The sequence below is a fragment of the Sciurus vulgaris genome (genome assembly GCF_902686455.1).
Source record: "Sciurus vulgaris genome assembly, chromosome: 5".
In the NCBI taxonomy this organism is placed as follows: Eukaryota; Metazoa; Chordata; class Mammalia; order Rodentia; family Sciuridae; genus Sciurus; species Sciurus vulgaris.
The window spans coordinates 87,151,376-87,177,658 of NC_136465.1; the positions used below are offsets into that span (position 1 = coordinate 87,151,376).

The 26,283-nt window shown below is 35.8% G+C and overlaps 1 protein-coding gene across 1 annotated transcript in view; it reads left to right on the plus strand.

The window, feature by feature from the left end:
- PIK3C2G (phosphatidylinositol-4-phosphate 3-kinase catalytic subunit type 2 gamma) overlaps positions 1–26,035 on the plus strand; it is a 376,626-nt gene extending 350,591 nt beyond the window's left edge. Inside the window, 2 exon segments of the mRNA XM_079141521.1 lie at positions 16,205–16,330; positions 25,511–26,035. Of these exon segments, the coding sequence (XP_078997647.1) occupies positions 16,205–16,330; positions 25,511–25,663 (279 nt within the window). The 3' untranslated portion in view covers positions 25,664–26,035.
- Positions 26,036–26,283: the final 248 nt, after the last annotated feature.

A 26,283-nucleotide genomic window follows, 5' to 3' on the forward strand; every position in this document is an offset into this window, starting at 1 on the left:
GACAAAAGAGAGGGGCAGAAAAATTCTTGCTCAAAACATCCAAGTTTTAGTGAAAGACATAAATTTATAAATTTAATAAGTTCAGGGAGTAATGGAAAGGGAAAAAAATCAAAGGAAGTTATGTCTTTACACACTATAATCAAGTTGCTGAAAACAAATAACAATGAAAAAAAAAAAAGTTTTTGAAATTGCCAAAGACAGACAACACATACTGGGAAAGATAAAATAATGTAGGCAAGAAACCATGGGAAAGCCAAAGACAATGTTGTTGAAAGTGTTGAAAGAAAAAGAATGGACAATTTAGAATTCTATGGCTAGAAAAAAATCACAAAGTAGAAACACATGCATATTCTGTGAAGGAAAACAAAAAGAATATGGCCCAAGCAGACGGACTCCACAAACAAACCAAAGAGCTACAGATTGTTTTTATCTCTTCTTTTCCTAGTTTCTTAAAATGAAAGCTAAGGCAAATGATTTGAGATGCTTTATCTTTTCTAATCTAGGGAATTAGTAACTTTTTCTCTTAGTATTGCTCTAGCTGTATCTCTCAAATTTTGGTATATTCATTTTTCTTTAGTTTATACTTCTTCTAGTTCTCTTCTGATTTCTTTTTTGTTCCCAGATTATATAGAAATATGCTGTTTCATTATTTATTATTTGGGAAATTTTCAGAGATATTATCTATTACTAATGTCTAGTTTAATTCCACTGTGGTCAGAGAGCATTCTTCATTTGATTTGAATCCTTTTAAGTATATTGAGATGTGTTTTATCACCTAGAACATAATACATCTTGGTAAGTATTTTATGTTTGAAAAGAATATGTGTTTTGCTCTTGATGAGTATTCTACAATGATCAATTAGGTTATGTTAGTTAATTATTGTTCAAGTCTTCTATAATCTTAGTGATTTTCTGTATACTAGTTATATGAACTATTAAAAGAAAGGCATTAAAATTTCTAACTATAATTGTGTATAATGTTGCACTAACTTTTAAATTATTATGTCTTCTTGATTAACTCCTCTATCATTATGAAATGAATTTCGCTATTCCTGGTAGTACCTTTTGCTCCCAATATACGTTTCAGATATTCATATAGGCAATCCAGCTTTCTTTTGATTGTTAGCATGTCTTTTCCATCCATTTAACCTATTTATATCTTCCCATTTAAAGTCAGTTTCACATAAGTACAGATTGATCATAAATAGTAGATGACAGATGAATAGATAGATACAGATAGATAGGCATGTTGTAGGGCAATACGGTAACAATTTCTGGCACATAACTGTGTTGAATCTGTAATTATTTATGAGTTTTCCCAAGTATATTGGTAAGCCAATTCTTTCCTATCCTGGATTTACATGATAAGTTTTCTAAACCCAAAAGAAGAACATGGTACTCAGTCTGCTATTTTTAACCTTCTTAGATACCATTCATTATTCTATCCCTTCATATCTCACTCTGATTATTTAATCTTGCATATTTGCTATGCCCTCAGATGATTGATATTCATGCATTATATACCTGTATAATTATTTGAATCATAATAAAACCACTTTTAAGACAAGATATAAGTATCTAAAGTACATAGGCAGACAACTTTTAATCTTTAAATTACTAGCTTCTGCCCTTTGCAATCCAGTCCAACAAAAATAATATGCATCATAATCTAATCTTTCAATATTTCCTCTGTTTTGAATAATTCTTCAACAATCACTAATAAAACTGAATCCATCTCATTTCTTTGTACAGTTTTCTTAGCACTTAGGGATAGAGGCTGACCATCAGGAGATTTGGAATCTTTTAGAGAACTTCAGCAATTTTTTTAAAAAACAGTTTAATTGCCAGTTAACTCATAAACAGTTCATCAACATTTGCTATTGAATAGATGCTAAAGAGAGAGAGAGAGAGAGAGAGAGAGAGAGATTTGAAGCCTCCCTTCTTACATGTTACTAAGGTAGAGAAGTGGGGTTTCGATCTGCAAAAGTCCCCCCTCTCAGAGGCTTGTCTTTCACTATGTCATCATTCAGCTAACCCAGTGTTTCTTAACCATGGCATTATTGCCACATGGAACTGGAAAATTCTTTGTTGCAGCCCACAGTCGTGTGCATTATAAGAAGATCACAGCATCCCCAGTCCCTACTGACGGAAAGCCAGTAGCACTTCTCCCTCATGTGCACAGGTATGAGAACCAAGTCTCCAGACATTGTCAAACGTCCTCTGGGAGACAAAGTCATCCCCAGTTTTTGAGTACATGGAGCTGAGTTTTCATAGAGTTCCCGCCACTGTGTGCTATGAGCAAGATTTTAAAAGGTGTCACATATTTAAGGTAATGACCAGAAGCTTCCACTCTGTGATTGTTGGCCACCATAATAATTCAAGTTTTTTTGTTTGTTTCTTTTAAGATTTTACTTCGTCATATTTTATTGGCTGGATTTTTTTTTTATTGTTCTATTTAGTTATATATGACAGTCCAATGGCAGAATGCATTTTGATTCACAGTACACAAATGGAGTACAACTTTTCATTTCTCTGTTTGTACACAGTATAGTAAAAACATTCATGTAATCATACATGTGCATAGAATAATGATGTCCGTCTCATTCCACTACCTTTCCTTCCCCCCGCCCCCTCCTCTCCCCTCATTTTCTTCTACACAAGCTAATGTTCCTCCATTCTTCCTTTACCCCACTCCCCTCCTGTTATGTATCAGCATCCACTTATCAGAGAAAACATTTGGCCTTTAGTTTTTTGGGATTGGTTTATTTCACTTAGCATGATATTCCATCCATTTACCTGCAAATGACATAATTTTATTCTTCTTTATGGTTGAGTAATATTCCATTGTGTATATATACCACAGTTTCTTTATCCATTCATCTATTGAAGGGCATCTAGGTTGGTTCCACAATCTAGCTAGTGTGAATTGAGCAGCTATAAACATTGATGTGGCTGCATTATTGTAGTATACTGGTTTTAAGACCTTTTAAATCGAGGAGTGGAATATGTAGGTCAAATGGTGGGTCCATTCCAAGTTTTCTGAGGAATCTCCATACTGCTTTCCAGAGTGTCTGCACCAATTTGGAATCCCACCAACAATATATGAGTATACCTTTTTCCCCATATCCTTGCCAACACTTATTATTGCTTGTATTCTTGATAATAGCCATTCTAATTGGAGTGAGATGAAATCTTAGTGTAGTTTTGGATAATCCAGTTTTTGAAATGGAATTTTTGCCAGCTAGGAAAGCAGAATCCAAACATGATCATTGTCATCTAAACCAATTCATAGCTCATGCTGCTCTTGACCTTGTGGATGAAAACATGTGGCTTTGAAAACATGTATTTGAAAACTGTGGACAAATTCAATGAGTGGTTTGTGTCAGTATTTGTCATTGCAGGGCATGAGATTTATTATGCTTCATGATATAAGGCAAGCAGATGGAATCAAGAACTTCTTTACTGATGTCTATGATTTATATATAAAGTTTGCAGTGAATCCATTTTATAAACCCAATTCTCCTATTCGATCAAACTCATTTAACAGAAAAGTTCAGTTTCTTGGGAAGAAACACCTTTATGCTGAATACAGAAAATTTCTGAAGTAAGCAATGTCACCACAATGGATTATATTCAGGAATGTGTACATTGTACATAATTAAATAGTTTGGAAAACTTAAAAATTTGAGAAGTAGAAAACGATGCCAAATTTCACAAGGTGCTTCAGTGACAAAATCTGGAAACCTAATTAAAATTCTAGATTTTGAGAAGCAATTTAATTTGTACATATTGAGTCAGAGAAAGGATTCTGTTAGACTGTGACTTCTGTAGGTTGTTAACTACATTAAGTTGAAGATTAAATTTAAAAAAACAGTTGTCCCTTAATATCCATCTGGAACTAGTCACAGGGCCTCCATATAGATGCCCAAGTCCCTTACATAAAATGGCATAGTGTTTGCATATAAGCTATAGTCATTATGTGTATTTGAAATCACCTCTAGGTTACTTATAATATCTACTATAATAAAAATGCCGTGTAAATAGTTGTTATACTATGCTGTTTAGGTAATATTTACAAGTTTAAAAGTTTGTACATGTTCAGTACACATGCAATTTTTTAAAAAAGCATTTTTGATCTTCAGTTTGTTGAATCCAAACCAGTGGATATGGGAACCGCAGATAAGAAGGGTCAACTGAAGAGTTTATATGTAGTATATATACTATATATATAATATGTATATATGATATACATTATCATGAGATGATTTTACCAGTGAGTTTATTTCTTTGAAATTATGTTGATCCCTTTTCTCTATCCTCTCAAAGACCAAAGTGTTAGACACATAGTAGTTAGATTTTAAAAGTGATTTTTAAAAAAATGTATTGGAAATCGCATATTGATAAGAGTCCTGTTAAAGGCTTAAATTTTTATATAAAGCAGAAGACCATCTTAATTTAATTCCTGAAAACCTAAAATCATTCTACTTATATTAAACAACACACACAGTTTAGAAAGACCATTTCAGCTTTTAAGTAAAGCACAAAAAAAAAAAAAAAAAAAAAAAAATGAATCCCAAGCACTCTAATTGTGCTTCTATACTTTTGCCATATAGTATCATTTTATAAAAAGACCTTTTTCCTGATGGCTACCCTGAGCTTAAAAATTGTAATTTGGCAGGCACAGAAATGAGAAAATGCTTTTTTATTATGTTGTTTTGTTTCTGGCATAGACCTGAGGTTTTGATAGTCCTATCATATTTTAATCATCGTCAGTTGATTTCTACTAAAGCTTATATTATCCTATGATTGGAAACATTTAACTTTAAAAAAAGATGGAAAATTCTCATAAATTATTCATTGAAAAGATAATAACCTATTAAATACAATTAAGCTTTGGATTAATCTACAGAAGTTTCCAAAGTGTCTGGTATTTTTAAACCATCTCTATCTTCATCACATTCCTAATAAAACTTTATCTAGAAGTGTTCTGAATGCTTAGCCTATCTTTGTAGGAAGACAATATAGGGCCTTGGTTAAGCACATAGGTTTTATAGAAAAACTTACAATAGAGTAAGGACAACAAAACTGGCTTGAGGATTATTTTAGGAGAGTGCTTCTAATGCAATTAGTATTTATTATGTGTTAGCTATTATTATTATTACTGTGTATGAAAAGTAAATATCTCCCTCATATACCCCTATGAAAATACTGAAGGGTGACAAGGATACCTTAAATGTTAGATGATTTTTATAAACAGCTTTAATTGTCTTGTTTTTGTAGCAACAAACTATTGATTACCCTCCTCTCAGTTTTGATGAATTAACCATATTTTCAATATACTTTCATTTCTTAGCCACAAGAGCAATAATAGTAGTATTGAAAGCTATTTGAAATGTGGGGAAAGAAACGAAGGCAGAATATTGGCATATTTAATTATTCATAAAACTAAAACAATACCGTTTAGAGATCAACATTGTGAATAAAGAATTACTAATATACCTGCATATGATTTAAGTTTTGCAACCTAAAACAGTGACCAAGATAGGAATCCCCTATATTTCACTCTTCAGTTGAGAAAGAAATCTCTACTAGTAAATTCTAAGAATATCCTACAGCCTTCATTTCTAATCTTTTCAAATAGAGATGTCCCTTTTTTAAACTTATTTTTAAAAATGATTCCTCAGATGTTATAAAAATCTTTCTAATATATGGTGAACTTAAGAAATATAAAATAATTTTTAAAACTACTATAAATGCAGCAGTGCTTTAAAATATTAAGTCTGTGTTAACAAGAGCACTGACATACATTTGATACAATGGTAGTACATGTATTTGAGACATATCAATTCCCTCTGTGGGGAATGTTTGGTTTCAATGTGGATCCAGCCCTTGCCTGCTACCCAGGGTTCCCTATAAGGTACCTCTTCGATTAAATGTTAATGACCTAAGATTAGCAGGAAATGTGCCTGCTGCTTTTTGTTCCTTCCTTGTACTCTACAAAAGAGAGCAAGATGGGGAGAACTTGCTCAGGGATGAGAGGGGGCCCAGAAATACAGCACAACCCCCAAGAAATGGGCAAGTCATCCTCAGCTCCCAGAGGGAGATTTAAATAGCATGTTGTGTTCATTTGCTGATAAATTTTCAAGGAGTTAAGGGAAAGACGTGCAAAGAAGAGGTGAGGAATAACACAGGAAAACAAACATGGCCTCAGGAGAGGAGCACAGCAATTAGGGGTCAAGTCTCAGGGAAAAGTGAGGATGGTGACAGGGTTCATTTCGAGTCCATATAATAATGTTACCCATACAGTCCAGTTTCAGGCAAAGGGGTTGAAAGGGGCGGTGCACACCTGTAAGCCCAGGGGGTGGGGAGGCTGGAGCAAGAGAATCGCAAATTCAGATCCAGCCTCAGCACCTCAGTGAAGCCCCTCAGCACCTTATCAAGACACTCTCTCAAACTAAAAAACAAAAAGGGCCGGGGATGTAGATCAGTGGTGAAGCATGCCTGGGTTCAATCCCAGATACCAAGAAAAAAGGAAAGAGAGAGAGGAAGGAAGGAAGGAAGGAAAGAAGGAAGGAAGGAAGGAAGGAAGGAAGGAAGGAAGGAAGGAAGGAAGGAAGGAAGGAAGGAAGGAAGGAAGGAAGGAAGGAAGGAAGGATAGTAAGCACATAACTGTCTAATATGATCTTGGAGATAGGATTAAGTTAAAGTTTTTAACACTGGAATATTGTACATAACAAGCAGACCTTGACACAATTACTCCTGATCAGCCACAAACCCAAATAATTTGGAGGAGAAAGATCAATCTATCAGAGACATGTTTTCAAATTACTAGTTGTTCTGGGTTATGAGCTAGGATAAAACTTAAAAGCAGAACTCAAGATACATCCATTTACCCTGCAATCGACCTTTTATTGCTTGCTATTATTACATTGCCATAGAGAAACGAAACAACTTCAATGAAATCTTAATTTCTCTATTGTATTATAAATAATGATTCAACATATGGAGCACTTTCAAAGGACTAAGTATTATGATCATATACCTCATTCATCCAGTCATTTAATAATCAGTACAGTCTTCTGCCACATAACAATGTCTTGGTCTGTGGTGGATCTCATGTATGATAGTGGTTCCATGAGATCATAGTGGAGCTGAAATTTTCCTGTGGCCAAGTGAACGCACGGTTGAAAGGCAAGAGAAAAGGAACCTGCAGAAGAAGAAAAAGAAGAACCTCCAAGAAAATTCACAGTGGATTTAGTAGATGCTTTTGTAGACCTTAACAAGTTTAAAAATGTGGATCTCAACACGAAAAGGTCTGCACTGATAGGCAAGTACAGTCAAGGTGCATTATCTGCTTACAATTTCTTTGCTGAAAAAAGAAACAAACCAAGCAAAATACCATGGACAAATTTATAAAAAGAGTGACAATTCCTGATGAAAAGCTTCAAGATGATTCCAAAAAAAAGGCATTCTTGCCACAGGAAATGGTGGCTCTATGCATACTACTGCCCGAAGACCTTCCAGTGGGACAGGATATGGAGGTGAGAGACAGCAATGCGGGTGATCTTGAGCCTGTGTAGGCTAAGGTACACATGTGTGACCTAGAATTTAATAAGAATTTTTAAACAGAAATCTAAAAGTGAAGATAGAAAAAAAGCTAATAGAATAAGAATATAAAACACACAGCTGTACAGTGTTTTCAAGCCATGATTACAAAAAGAGTCAAAAGGTATTTTAAAAACTAAAAGTTTATAACATAAAAGTTACAATAGGCTAAGGATAATTTATTGAAGAAAGAAGTATAAATTTAGTGTAGCCTACATGTAGAGTGTTTATGAAGTCTACTTAGTGCAGGGTAGTGTCCTAGGCCTTCACATCCACTCACCACTCACACATTAGCTCACTGCCGCATTCAGAGCAGCTCCCAGTCCTGCCAGCTCCCTTCATGGCAAGCACCCTATACAATGCACCATATTTTACCTTTCATACTATATTTTTACTGTACCTTTTCATATAGTTAGTTACACAAATGCCATTGCCTATAATTTTCAGTACAGTAAAATGTCATAGGAGTTGTAGCCTAGAAGCAGGCTATCCCGTGTGGCCTACATGTGTAGTAGGCTCTGCCATCTGGGTCTGTGTGAGTACCCATACAGGAATGATGACACACTTCTCAGGGTAAAGAAAATGTGGTATGTATGCATAGAAATTCCACAAAGGAATATTACTCAGATTTAAAAAAGAATGAAATTATGGCATTTGCTGGTAAATGGATGGAGTTGGAGAATATCATGCTAAGTGAAATAAGCCAAACTCCAAAAACCAAAGACCTAATGTTTTCTCTGATTTGTGGATGCTAATTCACAATAAGGGATGGGGAGCACGCTAGAGAAGAATAGAGTTACTTTAGACTAAGTAAAGGGGAGTGAAGGGAGGGGAAGTGGTATGGGGGTAGGAAGGACAGCAGAGTGAAGCAGACTTATTACCTCGTGTACATATATGACTAAATGACTGATGTGATCCTACAATATGTACAATCAGAAAAATGAGATATTATACTCCATTTATGTATAATTTATCAAAATGCATAAATGCATTCTACTATCATGTACAACTAATTAGAACAAACAAAAAAATTTTTTTTTTTAAAGAAAGATTTGCAGTCAAGGTGAGAATCACCCCGGATGCACTCAGGGAAGAAGGAGAATTAGCACAGTCCAATAAAAGAGTGCTCAACTATGTAGACAGGGCCTTGAGCTACTCTGAAGCTCACCCTATTGTGCTCCCCCAAAGTGTTTCTTTTCACTTTCAATAAACCTCTGCCTTGTCTGCCAACCTCTAAGAGAAAAAAAAAAAAAAAAAACCAGACCTGACCTTCACTATCCACCATCTACCAAGCATGTGCTAGGAAGAGGAGCGCTATTTTTAAAAAAGGAATACTATAAAGGGAAGGCCTGACTATGATAGTAAATAAGGTGAAGGTAAGTGCAAATTTAAGCATTTTGATTGGAGATTCAGAAACATATTGATAACTTTGAAAGAAGATTCTTAGGGTGGAATCAGAATGGTAAATGACCAACAAAATAAAGCCCAGAAGAATTGGGAAAGGAATAGAAGAAGGGGATTTTCCATTAAAGAATTTCTACTTTCATAAGAAAGATGACAATGTATGAAACCATTTTCTTTAACAGAAAAATGATAGATAATTTAATAACAGATTTAGAATATATTGAGTTCAGAGTTAGTCTGACCAACAAAAATTAAGTTTAGATGACTTCACATTACCTTCTGAACACAGTAAAACCGTTAGCCCAGTTTCTAGAAGTGGTGGTATTACTTTATTTCAATACATGCAAATAAGAAGTCCTCTGGATGATGTAAGGAAGCTCCTCACCCTTCCGATGGGGCTGATGGGGCTCCGATGGAGAACTCTGTATTTGTAAGCCTTGCTGTTCTCCGTGTCAGTGTTAAGTCTTTGTGAAGGTCAAAACATAGCCAGAGTAAAAAATCCCAGGATCAGACAGTTAGACAAGTAGGGGTTATTTAATCATTTTAAAGTAAAATTTAATTTGCATAAACATAAGGGCAAAGGGCAAAATGAGAATTATTTGATGAGGAGACAGCTAGTGATTTCTTTAGTAAATTATTTGAGATCTTTAAGGAACAGGATATGATGCCAGTAAGAAGCAGAAAAATTGATGTTGATAAGATAGCTACACCGGAAGAAGAAGTTTCTCTTCAAGTCTTGAGGAATCAACGTCTGCATTTAAAGCTGTGAAAGGACAAGCGATGGCTCCTGCTCCCATAATATGTGCCCCTGACTTAAATTGAGGCCTGTGCTTTTCTATCTTTCTAAAAAGTTCAGAATAGTCAAGGACCTCATCAAGGACACATCTTAAAAACAGAAGCCCAAAGCTTGAGTCTGGGTAGATGCTTGGTGAAGACTGGTACACAAAAGATTTTCCTCTTTTGTCACTTGGAGTTTATTCTCCAGGCAATGGGGGATCCCTGAACATTGTGAGAAGAGAAGTGACATGATCCACGGGGTTTAAGGGGAAAATTACATATGCCAGTGACGAATGAAGGAAGGAAAGAGAAAGGCCAGAAGATTAGAAGCAATTAAAATCCAGTTTTAACACATCACAAATCAAGGTCTGTGGAGGCAGATGAACTGGGGGGAATAAAAAGGAAAGTAGATTTTAGTACATATTTAGATTTGAGAATCAGGGACAAGGGAGGCACCAAGAGGAAGAAGTAATATTACTTCACAGAATTTTAGTGAGTTTGAAAAAAAATCTGTTTTGGAGCAATGAGGAAGAATAGAAGACAGATTTTGACTGGTGTATTGAGTGTAAGAATGCCAAGAAGACATTCAAGTGGAAACATCCATAGCTCTATAGGCGAGGATCCTAGGATCAACCAGAGATTCTTCTTTGGGAGTCATCTACATCAATTAGGGTCAATTTTGTCCTTGGGTGACATTTAACAATGTCTGGAGACATTTTTTGGTGCTACGAGAATGATGGAGCTACTGGCATCTCATATGTAGAGGTAGGAATGCTGCTGAAGCATCCCATGTTGCACAGAACAGCCTCCCGCAGCAAAGAATTAAAATAATTATCTGGCCTCAAGTGTCAGTAGCGCCAAAGTTGAGAGACCCTGCTCTACAGAAATGTCATAATATATTAGGGATAGCTTGTCCAATCAGTGCATCTAGCATAATCATGTTTTATTTATAAGAAATAAAAATAGCACTAACATTTACTGAGTCTTAACTCCGTTTCAAGCAATGTTCTCACATCACGAGGTTTATTTCATTATTTTATTTCATCTTTAAAATTCTGCAAGATAGGCATCCCCATTATCCTCACTTAGCAGATAAGAAAATCAATCCACTGAAAAGTTATCTGCTGTATTAATCATGGTTCACCAGAGGAATAAAAGTAATGGGATACAGATAGTTAAAGAAGCATATACATAAGGAAAAGATAGAGATAGAGACATAAAGGGATTTATTATGAGGAATTCACTCATGGGATTAAGGAGACAAAGAAGTCCCACAATTTGCTGTCTGCAAAATGCAGAGTCAGGAAAGCTGGTAGTGAGTTCCAGCCCAAGGGCAAAGGCCTAAGAACCACGAGTGCAGATGGTGTAAGTCCCTGTTTGAAAGCAAGAGAAGACCAATATCCCAAATGAAACGACCATGCAGAGAGGAAAAAAAAAAAAACTCTCTTCTTTAAATTTTTGTTCTTTTCAATCCTTGATGGATTGAACAATACCTTTCACGTTGGGGAAGGCAATCTGCTTTACTCAAATCTACAGATTCAAATGAGAATCTGTTTTGGAAACACCTTCATAAATACATCCAGAAATAATGTTTAGCCTGATACCTGGGCATCCCATGGTCCAATCAAGTCAATGCATAAAATGAACCATCATAAGTTCACCCCTTATCAATATGACACTAACATGAATTCCTCTAACTACACCCAACAACAAAATCATGATTCTGACATGATGCAGCTATACTGAGTACAACTGAACACATACTAACCCCTTCCTCAACAAAGGAGGAAAAGCCCTTGAGTGGAGTTTACTCTCCTCCTTGATATTCATATCTTAAAATCCATGATGTAGAATTAGCCATACTTAAATACTATGATATACAATCAATACATTTTATGTTTCATGGTAAGGACATAGAGAAGAGAGAAAACAAAGGTATTGCTATACGTACAAACAAATCCATTATAAAATTAGGAAGAAACATTCGTGAAATGTAGTCTCTTCATTTCTGTACCTGGTCACATGACTGTAGTTGGTATTTATAACTACCTTCTTCCATTCTGTATTCTTTTTGCCTTCAGTATAAAACTCTGCTGGCTATAGTTCTTTACCTAATGGAATAACCCAAACATTCATTTCTGAAGGGTCTGAGCCATGATTCGCCTTGCCTGGATTGGGCTGTTATAGTCCACAATTGACCTCAGTCATAGGATGTGTAATATTAAAAAATTCCCTGAGGAGCTCCTATATTCCACACATACTCTTCCTTACCTCCATTGTATATACTATCTTGTTTCCACTTGGTGATCAGAATCAATCACCCAGCCACCACTGTAACTCCTGTGTTTGCATTTTGATTTAGAGGGATGGCTGGTGGCAGTCTTAATTTCCAATTCAGTGGAATTGTTGTTGTATCTCCTTGTGGAAACATTTCTCCCTCTAGAACTAAGACCTCAAGTCAAGTAGAGCATAAGGTTGTGGAAATAGGAAATACAAATTTTACTAGTGGGTCACTGGGCATAATAATGTGTGATACCCATGAACCCTGGCTATGGGAGAAGCAACACTATATACTGGGCCCTTATTCAGAGAATAGACAAGCCTTCTGAAGAAGTTTTCCCTATCACTATAAGGTAGTACCCCCTGGATGGCATTGTAACTGAGTCTTCAAAAAGTCATTCTACCATGCTCTAAAAGCCAGCTGTTTCAGGATGGTGGGGAACATGGTAAGATAGGTGAAATCCATGAGAACAGGACCAAGGCCATACTTCTTTTTCTATGCAGTGATGTTCTAATCAGAAGCAATGCTGTGTGAAATACTATGATGGTGAGTAAGGTATTCTGCAAGTTCATGGCTGGTAGTTCTGACAGAAGCAAGGCTTACAGAGAAGACAAAGGTGTACTCAGAATTTCTATTCTAATAAGGACAAAATGCTGCCCTTCCATGATGGAAATGGTCCAATATAATCATCCTACCATCAGGTAGCTGCCTGATTCGGGTAATGGCATCATCTTCAGGCCTTGGTGTCAGTCTCTGCTTTTGGCAGGTTGGTCACTCAATAGTGGCTATAATCAGGCCAGGTCCGCTTTGGTGGATAGAAGTTCATGAAGTCCGTAGTCCATGTTGCTAAGCCCATGCAAAACCTCGTCCCTGCCACCGTAGCCACTTTGTTCATGAGCCCACTGGGCAACCGCAGGGGGAGCTGAGAAATAAACTGACTGGAATCCACAGAATGGGTGATCCTGTGCATTTATCAGAGTGATAAGCATTCACACAGTATCTTCACTTGTTTTTTTCTTTTTTACCTTTTCAGAGAAAACTACCTGCATACCTCATCTCCAAAATTTCATAGGATCATGTTCTTTCCAAGTCCCTGGCCATCCAGCCAAACCATTGTCTATAGCCCATTAATTCATATATAAACACATTCCACCACTTTTCCTTCCAACGTGAAAGCCAGTGCTCTGCTTGAAATTCTGCCCACTGGGAGGATTTCCCATCACCATTATTCTTCAGGGATATCCCAGAAAGGGGCTATCGTACTTTAGCTGTGCACTTTCAGGTAGTGGTTACATATTGTACAGGACCATCTGTTACGCAGGTCTTTGTTTTCTCTTCCTCTTCATCCAATCAAAAGGAGCTTGGGACAGGAGTTGTGTGTGTGAGAGAGTTTTTGGCAGAGCATGTACATAGTGTGAGGACTCAGATTCAATCCCCAGCATAATTTTTTTTAATCATAGATAACGTCCCTAAAGCCTTAGGTGCAATCAGAGAAAGAAGACAGAGTAGCAGGAGTGGGGAACCTAAGTATTTGGGCCACTTCAGGTAACTTCTTGTGTGGTTGGGGCCTACTCAGGCCCAGTCAATGTATATGTCACTTCCATTAGATGACACAGGGCTGCTGTGCACACCCAACTTCATTGTTAGGTGGGTCAGATAACACCCAGTTCGTTATAGACAGACCAGGACACATGACAACTTTGTGGCCCATGGTTAAGTATTCATTTTCTAATAAGAATAATAGGGGGGAAAAAAAGAACTAATAGCAGGCCAAGTGCTATTTCTCAAAAGAAAAGCTGTCATTTGTGTAGGATGCCAAAATAGACCTATGATGCAAACTCGTAACAAAAAACTCAACTTGCTACAATTTCAGTGCCTTACACCATTATCCCACACTCTTAGTATCCATTCACATACACAGCTCCCAGATTCTGCCTTATAAATTAAAAAACACATGTACCTCTTTTGGAGTATAGCAGATCTCCTCATAAATCATACTCAACCTTCACCTTCAGGGCCTGTTGGGACTTAAGTCTTATTATAGTAGAGTCAAAGAAACATGGGATGGGGGTCTGAAGAGGATCAGCCTGACAACTGCTCCAGATTTCACGAGGCAGTGTAGAATTAGAGTAGTCTCAGATAGCAGTGGAGAGACCAATACCAGGGAGAACAGGGAGGCTACTTCCACTGACAAAGAAGCAGCATCACAATTTAGGAGCTCCATGTCCCTACCTTCATCAGGGTCTTCCCAGAGGTACACATCTAACTTATAGGATCTCATTCTTTTCCAATCTATGCCCTGACTTTTACAGTAGACATTTCATGAGGCTGGAAGTTCCACTTGCTTTGCTGTTCAACCACTGGCAGGATAAGATTTTCCATTTAATTTTAAGCAATCTCAGATAAAGGAGACAAGACTCTCCTTCAGGGCAATACAGAAGATTTTAGGTCATTTGTGTGGTTCTTGAACCCCATAACACCCTCACAGACACACTCAGAAATTATGTTTAACCATCCCGTTACAAAGTCAAGTTACACACAAAATTAGTCATACCTGCATAAAACCAATAGTTGAAAATTTTGGAAGACCATATTTCCAACTAGAAAGCCCATTTCCAGAAACATGATTTAACCATTAAGTTGGAGCATGATTTAACCATTAAGTGGTTATAGGTACAGTAGCCTCAAATCCCAAAAAGACAAGAAAGAAAATGAAACTGAGCAAACACAATTTTAATTCTTCATTCTTCTCACACACACAAAAATCACCCTTCTCAAATAGTAATCGCCTCTTCTTTCTGTGACATGGAAAATTACATTATGCCATTGATTTCAACCCAATAAAGTTACTCTTAATATATATTTACTTGATTTACAATATCCTTTCTTGAGTCCCAAAGAAAGATAAAAAATTAAAGCTAATGGGGATAAGTGGCACTGGATGTTCACAAGTGAATATCACCATGTTTCAGGGCAATAAGATAAATTCATTGAAAATTACAGGTTTAATGTATTTAGAACATAGTAAACAAAAAATAAACCCTCCATTTCTCAAGTTTGACTTTTAAATCATCCACTTCAAATGAAAATTATATGAACATTTCTCATTTTGTCAAATTAGATTTTCAGAGTTAGTATTCTTTACTCTCTCCATTTGGTCAAAATCACAAAGAAGTCAGGTGCAATGGTGCACACCTGTAATCCCAATTTTTGGGGAGCCTGAGGCAGGAGGATTGCAAATGTGAGACTAGCCTGGGCTACTTAGCACGGCCCCCATCTCGGATTTTTTAAAAAATCACAAAGGTTGAACCCAATTCCTTTGAGTATTGCAGTTTCTAATTTTTTTAATGGACTTATTCTCCAAATTATATGTTAAGAAATAAAATATCCATTATAGATTTGAAAGAGATGGAAAAGAAGGAGGGAAGTTCTATAACCAAAACTGGGGAAGCGGGGAATCAGGGAAGTTAGATGGGAGTCCAGTGATCCATCCATTTGCCTTTGCTGTTGGGGCAGCTCCTTAGGCAAATCTGAAGCATCATAGGATAGAATTTAAGAAGGATTACCAAATATAGTCTAAAGTAACTAAAATAATAAAATTATAGGAGACATTTTAAAATCGTGTAAGTATATTAAGGTTGTTGGTCTAATTGCTATTTTAATTAAACTGCCTTAAAATGCAATGTCATAACATGCATATGCATATCATTAGATGTTATATCTCATTTTGTCTTAAACTTGAATTTTTTTGATTCTCAAGTAGTGTGAATTAAAATATCCAGAGGTAACTAATTCCTGTCTCTGCTTGTGACTAATATTCATCTCTTAACCATATTTGCCAAAAAGGCAAATTCTAATTTTACTGTAAAAGATTACAGTAAATTATATTTAATGGACTTTGAAACATAGTTCTCTGACACAGCACTTAATTTAAGATGGACAATTTTTCCCTTTTAAATTGTAGTTGGGGTTATTTTCAAGCAATGATGTATTTCTTTTGATTTTCTTTTACTTTCTGATAAACAGAGTAACTGTAATAAATCCTGATCTTGCCTTTGGTCTGGATATTTAGAAGCTATGTATTTGTTTTCTTTGATAGCAACACACATTAATATTTATAACCATTTTCCTTTGCAGCATCTCCCAGATGGCTCTGCGCCCAGTGCACATGTTGAATTTTATCTTTTACCATATTCCAGTGAAGTTCGTAGGAGGAAAACAAAATCTGTTCCGAAATGTACCGACCCCACTTACAATGAAATTGTAAGTATGATTCATCTCTTGTCCAGTCATTTCGTATTTTTCTTACCATTTTTTAGCTTAACAACCAAATATGGAGAATTTGCAGTAATTGGCAGCATTATCCCATAAAGGAAGATATTTCCCAAAATAGTCACAGTATGCTGATCACTGTTCTAGATGCTATGGGAACTTGAAAATACAGATACTGCTTTCAAAGCTCTTATGAACCAGTTTTCAAATTGTGGCTAACCTTCAGCAGGAGCCAGAGATTTATTTTGCATACAAACATTATTCCTGTCCTCATCTTATTTTCTCTAACCTTATTCTCCCTTACTTGATTTTCTTTACTTAATAATTTTATCATAAACAACTCCATGTATAGCAGTAAATCTCTTTCAATCTCTTTTGAAAAATGAACAAATAAAAAATACAAATTAAAGTTTATGCATATTATAAATAGCTGTGTAATTAATGTAGAGTGTGCAGTTAGAACATCCAATCCCCTAACTTCGCTCTAAGGCAAACCCCAGCATTTATTCTCTTGAATCTATTCTTTTCTGTCTTCTCTTTACTTATTCATTCAATTATTTGCTCTTTTTCTATGACTGTCTCGTTGACTGGAGGCTCCAATGCTCGATTCAGAGATCTTTAAAACAAAAACACCCTCCTTATCTCAGTCTTTCTATTCAAATTTTCTTTCCCTCCCTGTCATCTCCAGAGTTTTGCAAAATTAACTCACACAACTTGCTCTCACTTTATTGCTGCCTTTTCACCCTTTAATCCTTTGAGATGTGAATTGTGACCTTTATTGCTAGTGCTTAATTCAGACAGCATCAATAGACTCCTCATTGCTAAATCTGATGATCCCTCAGGCTCTCCTCTCCCCTCCAGATGTAGAATATTTTCTTGTATCCTCTCTTTTGCTTCTTGAATTAATCTACCTTTTCTTAATTCTCTTCCATTTGTTCTAACCACTATCTCATTTTATTGCATTGACAGTCTTCCTTTTACAATATTGTTTGCTAGTCACAATATTTTTGCTAGAAATATTTTAAAATACATTGTTCGCTAGAGTTCCATGGTCAACCCTCATCTCCTTTTCATATAGAGTTAGCCCTCCTCATCCATAGATTTTGCATCAAGGATTTATCCCACTGTGTATCAAACATTTGAAAAAAAATTTTTTTGTCTGTACCAAATATGTATAGATTTTTTTCTTGCCATTATTTCCTAAACAATACAGTACAGCAATTATTTACACAATTTTTTATCATATTGGGTAGTATGAATCACCTAGAGATAATTAAAAGTATACAGGAGGGTGTGCATAGATTATATGCAAATGCCATGAATTTTATATAAGAGACTTGAGCATCCTTGAATTTTGGTGTCTTTGGGAAATCCTGGAGCCAGCCCCTCATGGGGCTACACTTGGATGTACACAATGGATGGCTACACTTGGGCACTTATGAATTCTTATGTATTCTTCCATTTTCTCATAGCATCCGCATGGAAGTTGTATCTGAATTTATTCCTCAAGTCATGGCTTTAATCTCAAGCTTTTGACCTCTTCTCTTTCTGATCACTGAAGAACTTAATTTAAATATCTCCAGGCACTTTTAAGCCAGGTTTTCCTCTTCTCTTTGACATTGCAAAAGACTCTTTCTAATGACATCTCCCTCTTCCTTTCTTATATGTCCAGCTAATCACCAAGAGTTCTCACTTCTACTGGAGCAGTCTCTTAAATCCATCATCTTTTCTGTGCCTCACAGGACTTCTGTTTGAGGTCCTTGTCACTTTAGCCATTATAATAGCCTCTTATGTGCCTCCTGTTTTGTGCCTATTAATTAAATCTTTCATATTTCTACTTAAGGTGCCCTTCAAAAACTAGAAATATTTAGTTACCCTATTTAAAATTTTTTTAAGTTTCCTTCCTGCCTTACTATGATGTCCAAAATCTTAAATGTGGCATTCATTCCCCTTGAATGAACTCAGTGATTTTCCTAAATTTTCTCTTTGAGCAATATTATACTCATACTCCATATTTTAAATTTTATTCTGAGTTAATTACAGACTCACAGGCAGTTACAAGAAATAATACAGAGATTCAGATATTCGTCTACCTCTTTCCCCTTGTGGTAATATATCTGGCATGACTATAGTAGAGTATCCCAATGAGGAAATTAACATTTATACAATCCACTTACCTCACTCATATTGCACCAGTTTTACATGCCTACTTGTATGTATGTGTGTGTGTTTAGCTCTGTGCATTTGCATTACATGTATAGACGTTAAGATACAGAACATATCTTACATATAAGGATTTTTAGAGTTTCCTTATTGTAACCACAGATGCCTCCCTCCCTCTAACTCCCACTCCCCAGCGCCTGGCAACTACCAACCTGTTTTCCATCTCTATAATTTTGTCATTTCAAATGTCACATAAATGGAATTATGTCATTTTGTATTATCTTGAGATTGGTTTTTCAACTTCACGGAATGGGGATGCCACAGATTATTTAGCCGTTCACCCAGTAGTTGGTTAGGGTTAGTAGTAGTGTTAGTTACAACTGGGGCTATTGGGAATAAAGTGGCTATCAACATGGATGCACAGGCCCTTGTCCAAGTATAAATTATAATTTCTCTGGGATAGATATTCAAGAGTATAATTGCCAGGGTATATAGAAGTTGCATATTTAGTTTTATAGGAAACTGTCATACTGTTTTTTCAGAGAAGCAGTACAATAGTCCCTTTTATTCAGTATTTTGGTTTTCTTCATTTCAGTTAACTTTAGTGAAACAGGTCCAAAAATATCAATTGGAAGACTCCAGAGATAAAAAATATTCATAAGTTTTAAATTCTATGTCATTCTGGTAGTGTGATGAAATCTCACAGCAGCACCCCCCACCCCCGACACACACACAACATCCTGCATAGGACATGAACCATCCCTTTGTCCAGTGTATCCATGCTGGATAGGCTGCTATTTGTTAGTCACTTAGCAGTCTCTGTAATTGTCAGTTCAACTGTCACAGTATCACCATGTTCAAGTAGCCCTCACTTTATTTAATAATGGTCCCAAAGCACAAGAGTAGTGATGACAGCAATTTGGACATGCCAAAGAGAAGCCGTTAACTACTTCCATTACACACATCATCATAAGAGGTATGAATACAGTACAGTGAGATATTTTGAGAGAGGTAACCATATTCACATAGGTTTTAGTACAGGATGTTGTTATAAATGTTCTATTTTATTACTAACTGTTGTTAATCTCTTACTGTGCCTAATTTTTGAATTAAACTTTATCACAGAAATGTATGTACAGGAAAAAGCATAGCATCCATAAGGCTCAGAACTATCTGTGCTTTCAGGCATCCGCTGGAAATGTTGAACAGTATCCCGAGTGGTACAGGAGGACTGTTGTACCATCCTCACTCCCACCAGCCATGTATGATCATCCCTTTCTTGCATTCTTTCCAGCATTTGGTGTTATCATGATTTAATTTAGTTTCTTTAGCTAGGATATAAAGTATCTCATTGTGGTTGCAACTTACATTATACTTAGTGACTGACTAATGATGGTCGAACTTCTTTTCATGGGCTTAATTCCTGTCTATCTTCTTTGTGGAAACAGGTCTAACTATCTTTAACCATATTCTAGATGAAATGTTGGTGTTTTCACTCTTGAGTTTTGAGAGATCTTTATATATTCTGAATACTAATCCTTCATAACATACGTGATTACAAATATTTTCTCCCAGTCCATTGTTGGTCTTTTCATCCCCTTCACAGGGTCTTTCTCAGAGTGAAAGGCCTGAATTTTAATGAAGGTCTAACTTGTCAATTTTTGCTTTGATGGACTGTGCTTTGGGTGTCAAATCTAAGAACTCCACCTAGCACAAAGTCCCAAAGATTTCTCTCCTGTATTTTTTCTGTGTCATAGTTTTACACATTATTTATTATCCATTTTGTTATTTTTTTTAATAAAGTGTGAGGCTTTGGTTAAGTCTCTCCCCACTCTGCCTTCCTCTCCCCCTGCACTCCCACCATGGATGCTATTTGGTCCAGATCTGCTTGTCAACAAAGCAATGCTTCCTCCATTGATTTTCTTTGGAACCTTTGTCAAAAGTTATTCAGAAATTTGTGAACATGTGCCCTTTTGTTGCTCCTTATTTGGCCATAGACCCAGGTCACATCAGATACCTTGTTATTCCCCGGATGGCCCCTATGGCCTCTGTGATGACCTCATGCAGCCATTCAATCCTCTGTGCCCTTCACTAAGTTGCAGTTTACCTCTGATGTGGTCTCTGCAAACACTCTCACCTCCTGGACTCTTACACCAACTTGTGATCTTTTTATTTAGACCTATATATTTTTTTTCTTCTACTACACTGTAGACTTCTTGAGGATGAGGATAATATTTCATCTTTCTTAATATCTTTAACACTTCATTACTTCTAAAAGGGTGGTAATTAAATATTTCCCAGGTAGTTTTATAGTGACACTGTGAGTAGGATTATAGGTAAAATGTCAATGTATATAAAATGTAAATATATGCACACATCCATACACACATGCATACAAATTAGCAACAAAATTAGCAACAAAAGATATTTAGACATTTTATCATTTATCATTTTGTCAATAGATAGAGATACACATCCCCCAGAAGTATATCACTTATTTCTTTACATATTCTTAGAGTACAAGACCCCCATCTTACTATCAAGAAACTTCTCAAACTGCATGCTTTACCTTAGCATTTGCAATCTAAGAAAACACACAATAACAAAAACCACTAAACATTCAGGATAATTTAAAATAAACTGATATTTAATTTATTTTAAACTTTACATATTATAGAAACAACAGTAAGTACATATGCATACAGATTATTTTATAATGCTTGATGTGTACATCAATTTTCTGATGACTTAATTCTGGGTCTTCATATATCCCTGGCCCACTGAATAGAAATCACTACAATGCTTTCTCAATTAAACTATATTTGTAGCATGAACACATACTATTCACACTTTGAACACATTTAAAATTACTGCAAAAACTAGATTCCATGCATAGCTGATTCCAATCTCCACATAATGCAAATTATCAGAAATCTGAATCAATGCATGCCTAAGTGACTGTTTTAATAGTAGTCATCAGGACAGTAAGAGGTCATCTCATAAACTAGTTTGATAGGGAAGCTGGTTAAATTTAGAGAGACATGAGAGAAAAAATGAGCCACAGTATTTTTATTTTTCTCCCATTATGTTCTATAGCTGTATCAATACAACAATAATATTTATAAGAAATGCAAGAAAAGATACACAACTTTTAAATCTGATTTTACTATGTCTTGCTCTCAATTGTAATGTAGGACCCAATCATTTTGGCAAACCTGATTTATTTCTGTGCACTTTCATGGACACTTTATGAGATGTCCTTGCTAGTAAGCCAGGTGCTTTCTAGAGAGCACAGAGAGCTACCAGACAGCATCCACCATGTTCAAAACCCCTCTGCCACCACTTCCTCTTTCTCACTGAGGACCACCTCATCAGCCACTCACCTCAGCTGGGATTCCTCACACTGCTGAAGTTGTGCAATGCACGAGAAGTGAGAAAGGATGACCTGGCTCTTCTTATATAAATCTCTTAGGGAAATACTAAGGGGATGTGACAATGCATACCAATATCTTACAAAGCTTTTCATAAAAATAGTTATTTCCATTTTTATTCATAGGCATCTTACTACCCAGACATGAGAGATGCAAGGTCAGGGACACAGCCAAGTGGCCGAGATTCTACCCTCCAAATACTAAGACTTTGGTACAGAGCCCAGCTTGTCTACTTGACACTTCCCAATATAAGTCCCAACAGATATTTCCAGAAGTCCCCCAAAATTTCTGTCACATACAAATTCCATGGTAGGCACCACTGGGCTCAAAGGCAGCTGGGAATGAGGGTAGGAAGATTCACAGTACTGCCCTCACAACTTTAAGAAGCAGAACTGGGATTCTGGCTTCAGAATCATTGATCTTTCCACCCAGTTATCTTTGGCATCTTGTTAAAAACTATCATCTTTAAATGTTTCTTGAGAAATACAGAATTTCTATCATAGAACAGAATTACATTGGCATGGTCAATTTTGCATATTATATCCTTTCTTAGATATCACCCTGTTATAAAGTATAAAGAAAAATTAGGAAAGACAGATCAGGGATGTTCTATGTGATTGCATGCCTTAAAATCTCTTGCAGAATACTCATGCAGCAGTTATAGCACAAGGCTAGATATATGGTACACTCAGTAAGCCATAGATATTGTTATCTGTTAACTACCTCATATGAGATTCACAACACAATGAAAATTGGACAGTCGTGCACCACACAGCAATGTTTCAGTCAGTGATGAGCCACGTTTAATACAGTGGTTCCATAAGATTATATCACCTAGCAACAGAGTAGACATGTTAGTTTGCATAAGCACAGTCTGATATTCACATAAGGACAAAATCACCTAATTATACATTTCTCAGATGCATCCCATCATTCAGTGATGCATGCCTATATTAGTAAATGAAGACGTTAGGACCCAGAGGTCAGGTAACTTGTTTTCAAGCTGAGCACAGCCTAATCCCAAAACCCATGTTTACCCCACCACATATGCTGTCCCTCCACCCACGGGTTCTGCTGTCCTGTTGTTTTGAACTGTCTCTCATCCTGCTTCCTCTTCTCATCAGCACCCATACACCAGTTTCCACATTATTGTTCTTCCACTGCCATCATAAAAATGTTCTTTAGAATTATATATGAGACCCTTGCGTCAAATAATGTATAGCAAATGCTTGTAAATAAGCTAATAGGTGCTAATTACATTAAAAGTTTTATATTTGATGTAAATTCCAAAACCACAAATCCAACATTTGTCAAATGGCAGTGAAGACTTGGTTCATGACTGTGGGTAAAAATTTTATAAAGTGATATTAAGAGAGCTATTTATTTTTGGTCCTGTTTATGAGAAAGCAGACTATATATTAAGACATTTGGTAAAATAAAAAAACCCTCAAAGAATATTTTCATCTGTGTACTTCTCTAGTGTTACCCACTAACAATTCATTGTACAGTTAAAAAAAAAAAATACAGTGTGCTATTTTTAACAACATTATGGATGCAGTAAAACAATTAAAAGAGATATATATCGTCTATGATGTGTAATGATTACATGTTTAATAGAACTTGGGTTGCTTTTAAGAAAGTAACTTTTGCATAGTGAATCACAGGTTTAAAAATCCATTAAATCTGTAAACTTTGGGAGTTTGAATGTATATATTAGCATTGAATATGTACCAGGTTTTGGAGTAAGGCTGGTATTATTCTCTCATTTATTCATCCTTCAATGCTAAAGGTAAGTACTATTATCACTACTGTGAAAGTGAGAAAACATACAGCTGACAACAGGTTTATGTAAATATAAAATTATTGATAAATTTTATAAAAAAAATATATACTTAAGACTTACTTATACAATTCACAGATTTATTTGTGAGCCAGACTTTTCCAGAGGCCTAATGCTTGGAGTTATTCCATTTTCCTACTTCATACACAGTAACAGTGAGAAGTGGCCCATCTCTGTTTTCTCTGTAAAACAGGGAGGAGTTCATCTGCTCAAAGTTGTATAGGAAGAAAAATGGAGGCTAATTCTGACTGTTCAAGATGGCTGCAAAAGAGAAAAGGAAAAAGAGTTTACTCTGAAATCCTGGAAAGTTGTCCTGGCCATATTGGGTGTCTAGTTGTAGTTAAAGAATATGAATTACAGGGGTAAGATTTTTGAGATGTTTAAAGCAATTCTTAAAATCCACGATTATTCCAGGAGAACTTAATAGATGAGATGGAATAATCTGAATGAGAAATACTAGAAACTGAAAGATTTTATTTTTGTGTGGAATGTGAGTAAGATTCAGGAAGAGGAGGTAGCCAGAGCAAATCCCTGGAGCAGCATAGACTAGAGGAACATCACATTGCCTCTCATGTCCCTGGGTTAATATTTACCTGATAAGTGAATCATTGCTCAAGGCAGCTAACAGATTGAGCTGGAGCTGAATTTCATGGGATGACTTAATGGGGTCATAAATGGTAGCCTGCGCTATGCGAAGGTACAGAAACTACATCTACACTCACTGAGGAGGCTCCCAGTTGACTCTGAGGGTGAGCTTTCCCTTCAGATCGTCTCCTCTGCTCTATTTTGCATCTATTGAGAAAGTTCGTTTCTATCTTGTAAAAGGCAGCAACATATGAAACTCCTTTTCTAAATGCGTACTCAGAAGTTTCCCTGGCAACCATGTCAGATTTCCACTCAGCCCTCCCCTCCTGTCATGAAGGGTAACTAATGCCTTTATGGCACTGTGCTTTTCACGTTTCCTTGCCCCTGCAGGCTCCCCACTAATGCCTGCAACTTCCTGGATATTATACAACAGATCCCCTTTTTAAAAATAGTCACATGAAAAAGAACACTAACTGCATATACAGCATAATTACAGGTCAGAGTCTTTAAAAAGTGATTATACATAGAAAACAAAAAGAACATCTAAATGTTAACTCCAATTATCTCCACTGGTGAGAGTTTAGATATTTTTTCCTTCCTTTTTTGTTTGTTTCGCACATTTTGGTGAATAAACATTTATTTTCATAATTAATAATTAAACAATTTTATGTAAAAGAGTAGTCTCACAGTGATTTCTTTATATGTACAAGGAAATATTGTTGCACTACATTTCAGCAGCACAAGGGGATTGTAGGAATTCATCTGTCTTTCCTCATTTGCCTTCAACACAGAAAGATGGTGTGAAAGTTCCAATGTTACTCAGTAAATTCAAGGACAGTTGAAAAAGTGAAGAGTATTTAAATTTGTTCCTGGGGAGTAATTTACAGTTTCACTAAATTTAGAGCAAGCAATTTTAAGTGGAATCAGTAAATTCTAAGATTGTTAAAGAAATAGTCTGTCATTGAATTCAATTATATTAGTAGAACCTTTAACTTCTCAGATTAATTTAGGAATGAAAGATTTTAAAGTTAACCTATCTACTCCAGGGAATAAGATATTAGCAGCTAAATTTTTTTTTTTATTAAAAGCAGTATTCAAAGGAGCCTTTAAACACATCTAACTTATGTTTTCATTTTTCCTTCCTCCTTTCAGGTAGTATATGATGAAGTCACAGAGCTCCAAGGACATGTCTTAATGCTTATTGTGAAGAGCAAAACTGTATTTGTGGGAGCGATTAACATCCAACTCTGCAGTGTCCCACTCAATGAAGAAAAATGGTATCCCCTAGGAAACAGTATAATCTGACCATTGCTATGAAAATATGCATTATTCATTAACTACTTGTCATTTTTTCACTTAGAGGTCTCTATGTCACATAAGCAGGACATCTTTATTATCAAAGATAGCATAGGGTATTAAGGACATAAGAAAAAGAAATCACAATCAGTCTTTTCAAACTGCTTATTCTCGAATCGTACTTTCCTTGTTTTTTTAGAATCTTATCTTCTTAAATGGAGTGCTCATTGTGTACAATTCAGTGTGTAAAATAGTAAAAAGAATTAATTTTAATACATAGATTAATTCAAACATACTTTCACATTTTGTCTTGTTTGCTTAGGGTAAAAAGCAGTGTTTGTATTTTCCCAGAAATACTATCAAATCAATAAATCTTATAATTCAAAAGTTAAGTTTATGAGACTTTTTTTACATTTAAATTAAATATATAATATGTACATATCCTCTTACAATCCTTTTCATTAAAAGAATCGGTAAGCTCCAGCAAAGTTCTCTATTATTTTCTTTCAGAAAATCATAATATAAATTCCTAAATTCTTAAATCCAAAGAAACTCCTTTGTACAGCAGTTCTCTCTCTTCATTACCAATAATCTATTGTCACTGGATTTCTCCCACTCAGAAGAGTAAT